The sequence below is a fragment of the Erythrolamprus reginae genome, chromosome Z (assembly GCF_031021105.1).
Source record: "Erythrolamprus reginae isolate rEryReg1 chromosome Z, rEryReg1.hap1, whole genome shotgun sequence".
NCBI classification, from domain to species: Eukaryota; Metazoa; Chordata; class Lepidosauria; order Squamata; family Dipsadidae; genus Erythrolamprus; species Erythrolamprus reginae.
In genome coordinates this window covers 122,912,279-122,924,736 of record NC_091963.1, presented here as the reverse complement: position 1 = coordinate 122,924,736, position 12,458 = coordinate 122,912,279, and the positions used below count along the sequence as shown (strand labels likewise).

Genomic DNA, 12,458 nt, shown 5'->3' with positions numbered 1-12,458 from the left:
GATCACTGACAAGAAAATTAATAATTGCAAAATCATCTTCATAGATATGAATGGAATGGAATGAATAGTAATAGTAATCTTTTCTGTGTGTTTCTATTTAATAGTTTAAATATTATTGTTGAAAGCAGGTTCACATTTGAAGAAATTTTGGTATTACCAAGTTCATAGCTGTAATTGATTAGAATAGAATTCTTGCACTCTTCTTGCACTCTTTCTAGAGTCTCAATATCCTTTGTACATCATGGTGACCATGCTGGTTACTGATGGTTGGGAAAATGTGTGGAGAATAAGAATGGAATCTGTATTGCTAAGCAAGTTTAGACAACATGATGTTTTTTAAGCACTAAAAATGTAATTAATAGAAAATTAATAACATTTTTAAAAAAAGCAGTTGGAAAATTGTTTCCTCAAGTTAAAATATAACAATTAATTACTTTATTTCTCTTCTATATCTTTATTCCGTCTATCCTTCAGGAACTCACTCTATATATTGGATACTGTCTCATCACTATAATAACTCTGCAAGAAAAATAAGGAATAATTACGGGTCCTAAAGTGTCAGGAAATTTCTAAAGAAGATGGACTTGAAAAGTGTTTCAGGTTCCTACGACCAGGAAAAAAAATGAAGTGGAAGAAGAAAATAATGTGATGTGTAGGTTAGAATTTAGTTAATCAAGTATAGGAATAATGCTGTGATTAGGTATTATATCCATTCTTTTGTGATTATCTTTTAATTCTTTGCATTATTGCAGTGTATTTCATATCCTGTTCACCATTTGCATCAATGTATCATGCTATTACTATAGTTCCCTATTTTATATAATTGTATGTCACACCTATGTGTACAAATTAATTTAATTAAGTCATAAACATGAATAATCATACAACAGTCCATTACTTTTTACTCCTGGAGTTCTCAAAAAATCGACATCTTCAGCTTTTACATTTTTTTGTGTTTTTTGTTTTATATCTGACAACTGTAATGGCAAATCTTCTCATTATCTTGACAGTAGCTTTAGAAAATCAACTGCATAGCCCCGTGTACTGGTTTCTGATGAACCTGGCTGTGCAAGACTTAGGCACAGTTTCTGTCATAGTTCCAAAATCCATGGTGAATTCTCTCATGGACACCAGATACATCTCTTACTCAGGATGTGCTGCTCAAGTCTTCATATTTATCTCCTTTGTAGCTTCTGATTTATCGCTCCTGACTGTCATGGCATATGATCGATATGTTGCCATTTGCCATCCACTGCACTATGAGATGGTAATGAATTGGAATGCCTGCAATAAAATGATGATTCTGGTTTGGGTCACCAGCCTTCTCTATGGAACACTGCATACAACTGGCACTTTTTCAACCCTTTTTTGTTCTAATGTTGTTAACCAATTCTTCTGTGAAATTCCACAGTTGCTAAAGCTATCCTGCACTGGCTTCAATATAGTTGAACTTGGAGTTCTTATGGCCAGTGTCACTGCAGGACTAGGTTGTTTTAATTTTATTGTTGCATCTTATTTCATGATTTTTAAGGCAGTGCTTAGAATTCCTTCTGAGGAAGGAAGACAAAAAGCTTTATCCACTTGTATTCCTCACCTTGTAGTAGTATCTATGTTTTTATTAACCGGATGCTTTGCCTATCTGAGATCTCCTTCTTATACACCATCTTACCTAAATTTTGGGGTGACTGTTCTGTATTCCCTTCTTCCACCCCTGTTCAATCCAATCATCTATAGTATGAGAAATAAGAATATCAAATTGGGCCTTTCAAAACTGTGGAAATTCGGAAAATTACCTTAAATGTTATTTCTATTCTGTTCATCACAGGGAAATTACATCTTTGAAATAAGTGTAAGTTACAAAAAAGCACAGTTAAGATCCAGATACATGTATATCCAATTGTTCAACCAGAAGAATGTTAGAACTTCAAAAATTTCTAAGCATATATCTAGTTTTCCTAATTAGTCAATGCAGTTTTCAGGGGCTAAATATAATTGTTTGGCAACTTCTAGCACGCCACAGGCTAACAAACCTTGATCTTTAGTGAAATAGATCAGGGTGTAATATGATTATGAAAAAGAAGTGTAATTGAGAGAAAGTTTAAATAATATTTCCCATTTTTCCTATTCTGTAAAGAAATGGCTTCTCCTGTAATGCTTGTGTAATAATATGGCTATTTAAAGCTTTAGCTTTTCCCAAAGTACACAGGGATCTTTTCTCTTTAAATGGTCCTTTGATTGCATACTTTAATATTTTGCTTCTTCAAATCAATATGGATAACTGACAACTGCCTAGAGAAGTTCCTGCATTTCTGCTGGCAATGGATTTTAACAGAGTGTTGCCATTATCTCATTCCTAAGGCAGAAAGAGAGAGAAAAAGAAAGAAACTGTCCCCAAAAATCCCAACTGGCTGAATTCGTAAGACACTAGAGCTTGCAGCTCTTCAATTTCTAATCTGATGCTTTAAACTTTTGTTCCAAATTGGTTCTTACATAATTTAATGTTCTTTTCCTTAGAAATGTTCTGACAGGATGTGACACTAGGCAGGAAGGGCAGGATGGATGAGCACATAACATGTTAATAACTCCAAGAAATGAGAAGTGCAAGGAGAGTAATTAGGATGGTGAAAAATTATAACAAACATCAGTATGTATTTCAGAAATCTTAGAAATTGGATGGGATAATTTATCATTCCTGATCCTGACTTGGATAAGGGAGGCTAGATAAAAGTACACAGTGAATGAGATCTTAGATGGAAAGAAGGAAGATTTGTTAAATATTTTAGGGTTCTTTATAAGTGTACTTAGGAAGGTGCCAGCTACTTATTGGATTTATCTAGAGCAGTGTTTTTCAACTAGTGTGCCACGAGACATGGTCAGGTGTGCCGCGAAGTTCAGCTTCCAAGATCGGAAGCTGAGCTTCATTCTTCACGCCTCCTTTTTTGCGCCTTCCTTCTTTGTGGCAGATGAGCTTTGGGGCCCAGCAGGAGAGCACCGGCAACAGCGGCATTGGACAATAGCCAGGTGGCGGCCGCGAGCCGGAGCTCCAGGTCGCAGGCACCGGCAGCGCCCCGCCCAGCTGGAGCTTCCCTGGCATCAGCAGCAAGTGTCCTTTGGGGCCCGGCAGGAGGGCATCAGCAGCGGGAGGGTGCCAGCAGCAGCAGCATTGGGTAGTAGCCGGGGAATGGCAGCGGCGAGCAAGAGCTCCAGATTGGAGGCACCAGCAACACCCCGCCCAGCTGGAGCTTCGCTGGTGGGGACGGCAACAAGCATCCTTTGGGGCCCAGGGGGAGGGCACTGACAGTTGGAGTGGGAGGGTGCCAGCTGCAGCGGCCCCAGGCAGTCGCTGAGGGATGGCGGCAGCAAGAGGGAGCTCCAGGATAGAGCCATCGACGGTGGCGGTTGGACGTGCTGCTGGATGCCGTACATGCTGGCACTGCAGGGCTGGGAACTGGCCCGCTGGCTGGGCTGTAGGTGCCAGCCCCATACCCATGCCCAGCGCAGCACCATCCAGCTGCCAACATCAGCACACATCCAGCTGCCAACATCAGGGCTCCCACTCGCAATCAACCACTCTGCTGCCACCCCTGGCTACTGCCCGATGCCGATGTTGCTGGCGTGGTGTAATGAGAGAGAGAGAGAGAAAGAGAGAGAGAGAAAAAGAGAGAGAGAGAAAGAGAGAGAGATAGCAAGAGAGACAGAGAAAGAGAGAGAGAAAGAAAGAAAGAGAAAGAAAGAGAGAGCAAGAGGGGGGAAGGAGGGAGAGAGAAAGACATAGAGGGAGGGAAGGAGGGAGAGGGAAAGAGAGCAAAAAAGAGAGGAAGGAAGGAAGAGAGAAAGAAAGAGGGATGGAGAGAGAGAGAAGGAAAGGAAGGAAGAGAGAGAACGAGGGAAGGAGAGAGAGAGAAATAGTGCAAAAGGGAGGAAGAGAGAGATTTTTTTTGTCCAAACTTTTTTTTAGCCCCCCCCCCCGGCTCAATGTTCCCCAGGATTTTGAAAATATGAATAATGTGCCACGGCGAAAAAAGGTTGGGAAACACTGATCTAGAGAATATTGTACCTTCCTTTGGTAAAGGTGAGTGGTTTCCAGGAATATGACATTTATATTCCTCTATTGAATGCTGTTTTCTAGTTCTTCTGCTTTATCTATGAATATATTTTTACATTATACTTTGTATTTAAACTTATTATACTGCTGTGTTTAACAAAATCTTCTATTGTTTAACTAATTTCTGGGATTATTTCTTTTCATGAATCCCCTATTCATATTTTTGTGTGAAAAAAATGAGTTAGCACATATACTTGCAAGAGGTTTTCTAATTCCTGACTAAATATTTTATTTTCAGAAATTGTATCATGTATGATGATAAATGACAATTGGTGATTTATTTTGGAACAAACCTCAAATAGTTGGAATCTCAAAATGGAGCCATTGTTATGTCTCAAGATTAAATAATAAATAATGGTTATAAAAATATGAATTGTTCATATAACATGCTAATCCTCAAACTAAAGAAATAATACAATTTAGCAAGTTGTATAAACAAAATTATAAGTTACAAAGCATTTTTTAACTTTATACCGTGTTTCCCCGAAAGTAAGACAGTGTCTTACTTTCTTTTTATCCCCAAAAGCCCCACTATGTCTTACTTTCGGGGTATGTCTTATATTGGAAAAAAATTGTCGAATTTTTTGTTTTAACCATAAAATTAACATTTAGACGCGGTGACGTATGGAGGGGGGGCGGCGCGGAAGTGGGCAGGAGGCGGCGCTCATTAAGATCAGAGGGAGGTGGCAGACGTGGTGACGTATGGAGGGGGGACGGTGTGGACGTGGGCAGGAGGCGGGGCGCAGCTAGATGAGAGGGAGGCGGCAATACCCCCGTGTTTCCCCGAAAGTAAGACATATGTCTTACTTTCGGGGTACGGCTTATATTAGCCGATCCCCTGAAACCCCCGATACGTCTTACAATCGGGGGTGTCTTACTATCGGGGAAACAGGGTATTTAATTTTCAGAAAAATAAATTTCTGTAGAGGTGGACTGAATGGTTTACTTCTATACTGAGGTTTTTTTTTTAATGTAATCATTGGAGGGGAATTTCCCCCCCAAATAGAATAGAATGCCATCTGGCGGGGCCTAGGGCAAGAGCCTTCTTTGTGGTGGCCCAGCCCTCTGGAACCAACTCCGCCCAGAGATATCTACTGCCCTTACCCTCCCAGTCTTTTGTAAGGCCTTAAAAACACATCTCTGTCATCTGGGTCATTGAAATTTCAACATCTACCCCAGCCTATGACTGGATGTTAGATTGAATGGTTTTAAATATAGTGGTTTTAGAATTTAAATTACATGGCTTTTAGCATTGAGGTTTTTAATATGATCTAGTATTAGATTTCTCACGTGTTTTTGTATTTACTTGTAAGCCACCCTGAGTCTCAGGAGAAGGGTGGCATAGAAATCTAATTAATTAATTAATTAATTAATTAATAAGGGACCACCTGTATTTTTCCAGAATTCTGAGCTTGTTGGAGACCCCAGTCTAGCTGACAGCTGATCAATATTTTTAACATAAATATTTTTGGGATTTTCTCCTAACAAAGAACTTATCAAATAGGATCATTTAAAGATCCTCAGAAATAAGAATGAAATGTAGATATTATATCATTTATATTGAATGTGTGTCTATCTCTCCATGTGTGTGTCTGTCTCATGCATGGTATAGTTCAAAAAGCAATATTCATGATTAGAGATAAAGCTCCACCACCTTTTACTTAAAAATATAATAAATACAGGGCTTTAATCATCCTTTCTGTCTTGTCATTTGTTTGTTATAATTATAAAAATATACCACATTTTTTGGAATATAAGATGCACCAGAGTATAAAACACACCTTAGTTTTTGGGGAGGAAAATAGGGTAAAGAATCTGCTTACCAGGTATTCATCTGGCTAGCATCCTTATCTGGCTAGCACATTATTTTATCCCTTGGTTAGAGCTTTAAAAAAAACCTTTATTTGGAGAGAGTAACAATGAAAGAGCTTGCAAGCCAGTAAGAGTTGGGAACATCATTAGCACCTGGAAAGAAACATTTGGAGCAATGGAAAAAACCCTGCAAAGATTTAGGGCTTGGAAAACATTCTTCACAGAGAGTAACAATGAAACAGCTTGCAAGTTGGTAAGAGCTAGAAACATTGTTAGCACCTGGTTAGGCCTGAAAACAAACATTTGTAGCAAGTAAAACAATTTTAAAAACCCTACAGAGACAGGGTTTGGAAAACATTATGCACAGAGAGTAACAATGAAAGAGCTTGCATATTTGGAACATCGTTAGCACCTGGTTAGGGCTGAAAAAAATTATTTGGAGCAAACAAACTACCCATCTCAATAAGAAAATTAAAATTAAAAAAATCTATCTGGCGGAAAAACAAAAAAGGTCATGTAACCAACTTTAAAATCCCCTCCAAAAACTATGCTACCAATAGAATGCTTCACCTATCACAGCAAACAAGGAGAAAACATCCTGTGCACCAAATCCAACCATGCCTCAAGGACTCAAGACCCATCTCACCCCTAAAAGGACCCAACAACAAAAAATTCTATGATGAATCAACCTCTTTAACACATTCTTTGATTCAATCTTTGTAAACAGCAATGGCTCATCCCCAAAATTCACCAATCGTACCTCAAACACTCACAACAACTTAACACAAATAGACTTCACAGAAGACAACATTGAAAAGGCACTATGCAATCTTAAACCTTCTCTATCAATTCTTCCTGATGATCTATGTGCATACATCCTAAAAAAGCTCTCAAAGCCATAGCTGAACCATTAAGCATAAGCTTTAAAAAAATCATTCAGGATCAGCTCGCTACCAATGTTGTAGTCACAAGCAACGGTCATCCCCATCTTCAAAAAAGGAGATCCCAGTCTAGTTGAAAACTACAGAACAATCTATCTGTGCTGCCTCACATGCAAAGTCATGGAATCAATAATAAAACAATCAATTACCCTCCACCTAGAAACTAACACCTACTCTCCAACAAACAATTTGATTTCAGAAAACAAATATCTTGTAACCTGCAACTTCTTCACTTCAAAAACATACGGACTACACATCTTGATCAGGACAAATCAATAGATGCAATTTACATTGACTTCTGTAAAGTCTTTGACTCAGTAGTTCATGACAAACTGCTTCTAAAACTCAAATCCTATGGCATCTTAGGATCCTTTCATAGCTGGATAACTGCATTCCTTTCACATAGACAAGAAGTGGTTGAAATAGGGAGTGCCATATCTAATCATGTTCCAGTTAACAGCAGCGTACCCCAAGGCAGCATGCTGGAACCAACACTCTTCATATTCTATATAAATGACCTTTGCAATCACATTACAAGCAACTGCGTTCTCTTCAGCAATGATGTAAAACTTTTCAACACCACCAATAACACAGCTACTCTCCAAAAATACCATGACTTTGTGTCTGAATGGTCAAACATCTGGCAACTCCAAATCTCAACCAAAAAAATGCTTTGTCCTATACATTGGCAAAAAGAATCAGAACACCAAATACAAGCTGAACAAACAAGCTTACAGACAACTCTCACTCTGAAAAAGACCTTGGAATACTCATATCAAATGACCTAAGTGCCAAAGTCCACTGCAACAACATCACCAAAAAGGCTTCAAGAGTTGTTAACCTAATCCTACGTTAGCTTCTGCTCCGGAAAAGTCACACTACTAACCACAGCATACAAAACTTTCACTGGACCAATCCTCGAATCCAGCTCATCTGTCTGGAATCCCCACCACATTTCAGACACAAACACTCTAGAAAATGTCCAGTGATGCTTTACTAGAAGAGCCCTCCACTCGCAACATATGCCCTATGGAACTAGACTTACAATCCCAGGTTTAGAAAGCTTAGAAATACGTTGCCTTAAACATGACCTAAGCATAGCCCATAAAATCATCTGCTCCAGTGTCCTTCCTGTCAACAATTACTTCAGCTTCAACCACAACAATAAGAAATATGACTTTAGTAACCAAGTATTTGATGTATGGAACTCACTACCTGAGTTTGTAGTATCATTACCGAAGCCCCAAAACTTTTCCCTTAGACTATTCACTATTGACCTCTCCCGATTCCTAAGAAGTCACTAAGGGGTGCACCAGTGTTCCTTCTGTTCCCTGTCTTAATGCTTCTCTCTTACTAGTATCATATATATAAACATTGTTATATCTTTGTATACATACTTGACAAAACAAACAAACAAACAAATGATTTTTCCTTGTTTTCTAGAATAACATGCTGTTTCCTTGCCAAGCATTAGACATAATGGAAAAAAAAAAGATTTTAATGAGTTGTTATTTAGCTCCACCCATGATTCATGATAATTAACAAGGGAAATAGTTTGTACTACTTTGTAGCTGTTAATGCATTTTTCCCTATTCTTTAATTATAGACATTAAATATAAATTGTGTTCAATTTTCTCTTTCTTAATTTTCCGCATATCAGGAGGAGAATTTCAAGACACCGAGAAGGAGAAAGGAAATACAAGATCTGCCTCATAAAAGCTCATTTTGTAAGTCAATTCTATGAAATTTCTTTCTTACTTCTATTAGGGATTACTATGGATGACTGACTTAGAACCAAGCAATTATATAAATATTACAATTTATTTACAAATTTTTAATAATTATAATCATTCTGGCATTTTCTTTTATATTCACTTTTCTTGATATCTTACCCACCAATATTAAGGCTCCCTATTCAAACCAATTAGAAAATATTACATATTATAATTTTTGCCCTACCTAAGATGTTTGAAGAATTTTGTAATGCGAAAGATCTTTTGAGGAGTAGTTTCTCTTTTATAGCACTTTTATTAAATATTACACTTTTATTAAATATTTTATGGCAATAAAAATTGCTGATATTCAATAGCTGCCAGGATTATTTCCACTCCTTGTCCAGAGAGAAATTATAGAGTAGGGTTACATGTTTGCTCTTCATTTGGTCACAGTTACCAACTCTGCCAGTTTTTCATTTGTCCCACTTCTGAATGTAGTTTCCCTTGCAACATTTTTATTTAAAAAATTAAAATAGAGACTCGGGTTTTTTTACAAAAACAGAAAGAAAAAAAATAAACAGAGCATTAAAAACGTGCATTAAAAACATAAACACATTATCCTCCCTAGTTGAATACTAATAAATATACAGTATATTGCAAAAATATTAATTTCCCCTCCCCTTGGAAAGCAACCCTAACTTTTTTTAACTTCTAAGTCTATTTTTAACTTATTGACCTGTCATTGATCTACTATATTAATAACAGTATGGTTAACAGGTAGAACGAAATCAAAATTCAAGTTTCAAAACCCTTGGTTAACAATTTACCGGTAAAACAATTAACTCATATTTATTCCAGATCTTCATTTGTTCTTAATAATATCCCTTATCAATTATTGTCTGGTTGAAGAAACAATGATAAGGCAAAAAACTTTGGATATACAATAGAATTAGACATATGGCAAAAACTCTGCGATAGAAATTATAAATTGATAATGGCAATTGCATATAAAGAACATTTATATAAAATGCTCTACAGGTGGCATTGGCCACCAGCAAGACTAACAAAGATGTTTAAAAACATGTCTTCCAAATGTTGGAAATGTAACTACATACCAAGCTCAGATTATCACATGTGGTGGATATGTCCAAAGGCAAAAAAAATGGACAAAAATACATACAGGACCCAGATTGTGGGGGCAATAGGCTGGCTCTGTTAAAAAGTGCTATTGCTAACACATTGTAAGCCGCCCTGAGTCTAAGCAGAAGGGCAGCATAAAAATCAAATAAATAAATAAATAAATAAATAAATAAATAAATAAATAAATAAATAAATAAATAAATAAATAAATAAATAAATAAATAAATGGATGGATGGATGGATGGATGGATGGATGGATGGATAGATAGATAGATAGATAGATAGATAGATAGATAGATAGATAGATAAATAAATAAATAAATAAATAAATAAATAAATAAATACATGGCTAGATAAAATGATACTTTCTTCCTCACGTACTGTAATTTTAAGGACCACCTGGTCAATACCCATATTATATATTTTTGTGAAATTCTAATGCACTATTAATGTACTTAAAGGTATTATCATTAGTTTGTTTGTCAACTAATATTTATTTGCTAAAGGCAGTGTGAACCCTGACAATGTTAAAGTAAGTGGTTTTGAATACCCCAGTTGAAGTCAATGCCTCTTAAAGTTGTCAAGGTATAAAATAATGGCTTGAAGCATTATTGTAAGTTATTTTTTTTAAAATTTCAACATTCCCAGACTGACTATTAAAATCTCCCTTTCCCTCTCTCTCCCTCCCTCCCTCCCTCTCTTCCCTCTCCCTCTGTGTCAATTGTTTTCTTTATGTGTTTTATACAAATTCAGTCAATTGAAAGTCCATTCCTTCATTTTTTTTCAGGATAAAAGACATAGCAACTAATTATGACTTTTACTATAGTAACTAATTCTATTGTTTCTTTACTAGGTTTGCATCCAACCTTTCCTTAAGGTGTTCTCTCTATATGGTATTTCTGTCTTCAATTTTCCATTATTGAAACAAGAGTAATAAGAAACACTTGCTGGTTGAAAAAGCTCCAGGGAAGCTGCAGTTAAGATGACTTCAAAAGGTCTTTCAAGTCCTAGGCAAACATTTTATAATATATACAACAAGCAAAATAAATGAAAGGAAGAAGAAAGTTGTGGTTTATGTTTTTTTGTTTAGTCAAGGATAATTTGAAATATATAAATAGTGCTGTTATTGAACACTAAATGTATTGCATCCATTTTCATGAACTGAGTTTTAATTCTTTGCATGTCTTATCTATATTTTTCCATTCTGGTGTCAGATTGTAACAAGTTACATATGTTCACTATTTTGAACTAACTATATCTCCCACCTATGTTATACATTAAATTAAATTAAGTCATGAGCTAATGAATAATCAAACCACAGTGTCTTACTTTTTGCTCCTGGAATTCTCAAAAAAATGGCATTTGCAGATTTTACATTTCTTTTTATTCATTGTATTATATTTGTCAACTATAATAGCAAATCTTCTCATCATCTCAGCGGTAGCTACAGATAATCGACTGCATAGCCCCATGTACTGGTTTCTGATGAATTTGGCTGTGCAGGACCTGGGTTCAGTTTCTGTTATTGTTCCAAAATCCATAGTGAATTCCCTTATGGACACCAGACACATCTCTTACTTAGGATGTGTGGTTCAAGTATTTCTCTTTGTTTCATTTACAGCTTCTGATTTATCCCTCCTGACAGTCATGGCATATGATAGGTATGTTGCCATTTGCAATCCATTGCACTATGAGATGGTGATGAATTGGAAAGCCTGCACTGAAATAATAATTTTAGCGTGGATTATCAGTCTTTTCTATGGGACATTGCACACAACTGGTACTTTTTCAATCCTTTTTTGTTCTAATGTTATCAACCAATTTTTCTGTGAAATTCCGCAATTGCTGAAGTTATCCTGCTCTGATTTCAATCCATTTGAGCTTGGAATTGTTGTGGCCAGTGTCATTGCTGGACTAGGTTGTTTTACTTTTATTATCATATCATATGCCATGATTTTCAAGGCGGTGCTAAAAATCCCTTCTGAACAAGGGAGGCAAAAAGCCTTATCAACATGTTTTCCTCATCTTACAGTAGTGCTTATATTTTTATTAACTGGATTTTTTGCCTATTTGAGACCTCCCTCTAACACCCCATCTTACTTAGATTTTGGGTTAAGTGTTCTATATTCCCTTCTTCCACCCCTGTTCAATCCAATCATCTACAGCATGAGAAATAAGAATATTAAATTTGTCCTTTCTAAACTCTTGAGGTTCTAAAAAAATCTTTTAATACAATTTGTATTCTATTCAACAAAAATTTATATTTTCCTGTCATTTCCTTTACTTCTTTGACCAAAACAATACATTATCTAGCAGAATTGAATTCCAGTAGTTGCTCAGCAAAAATCCTGAATCCCTAATTTATTTTTATTTATTTATTTATTTTGTCCAATAAATAATACACATTGAAGAAAATAGATATGTAGTAATATTAATAAAGAAAAGGATAGAAGAAAAGATATGAAAGTATAGGAGAACGTATATGAAAGGAAGAAAAGATAAATGAGATAAGGAGAGACAATTGGACAGGGGACGGAAGGCACACTGGTGCACTTATGCATGCCCCTTAATGACCTCTTAGGAACCTGGAGAGGTCAATCATGGATAATCTAAAGGAAAAAATTTGGGGGTTAGGGGTTGACACTACTGAGTCAGGTAATGAGTTCTATGCTTCGACAACTCGTTTGCTGAAATCATATTTTTTACAGTCAAGTTTGGAGTGGTTAATATTAAGTTTGAATCTGT

At 36.3% G+C, this 12,458-nt stretch overlaps 2 protein-coding genes across 2 annotated transcripts; both read left to right on the top strand.

Moving 5' to 3' along the window:
- Nucleotides 1–871: 871 nt before the first annotated feature.
- On the top strand, nt 872–1,798 carry LOC139154028 (olfactory receptor 14A16-like). The gene has a single exon (XM_070728457.1). It carries the CDS (start codon nt 872–874, stop codon nt 1,796–1,798), a length of 927 nt encoding a protein of 308 aa, XP_070584558.1.
- Nucleotides 1,799–11,015: 9,217 nt separating this feature from the next.
- On the top strand, nt 11,016–11,930 carry LOC139175720 (olfactory receptor 14A16-like). The gene has a single exon (XM_070766946.1). The coding sequence runs from the start codon at nt 11,016–11,018 to the stop codon at nt 11,928–11,930; it is 915 nt and encodes a 304-aa protein (XP_070623047.1).
- Nucleotides 11,931–12,458: the final 528 nt, after the last annotated feature.

What these genes read in the sequence shown, in the direction of transcription:
- LOC139154028 (XM_070728457.1), top strand. Translation starts at nt 872, where the DNA reads ATGAATAATCATACAACAGTCCATTACTTTTTACTCCTGGAGTTCTCA.
- LOC139175720 (XM_070766946.1), top strand. Translation starts at nt 11,016, where the DNA reads ATGAATAATCAAACCACAGTGTCTTACTTTTTGCTCCTGGAATTCTCA.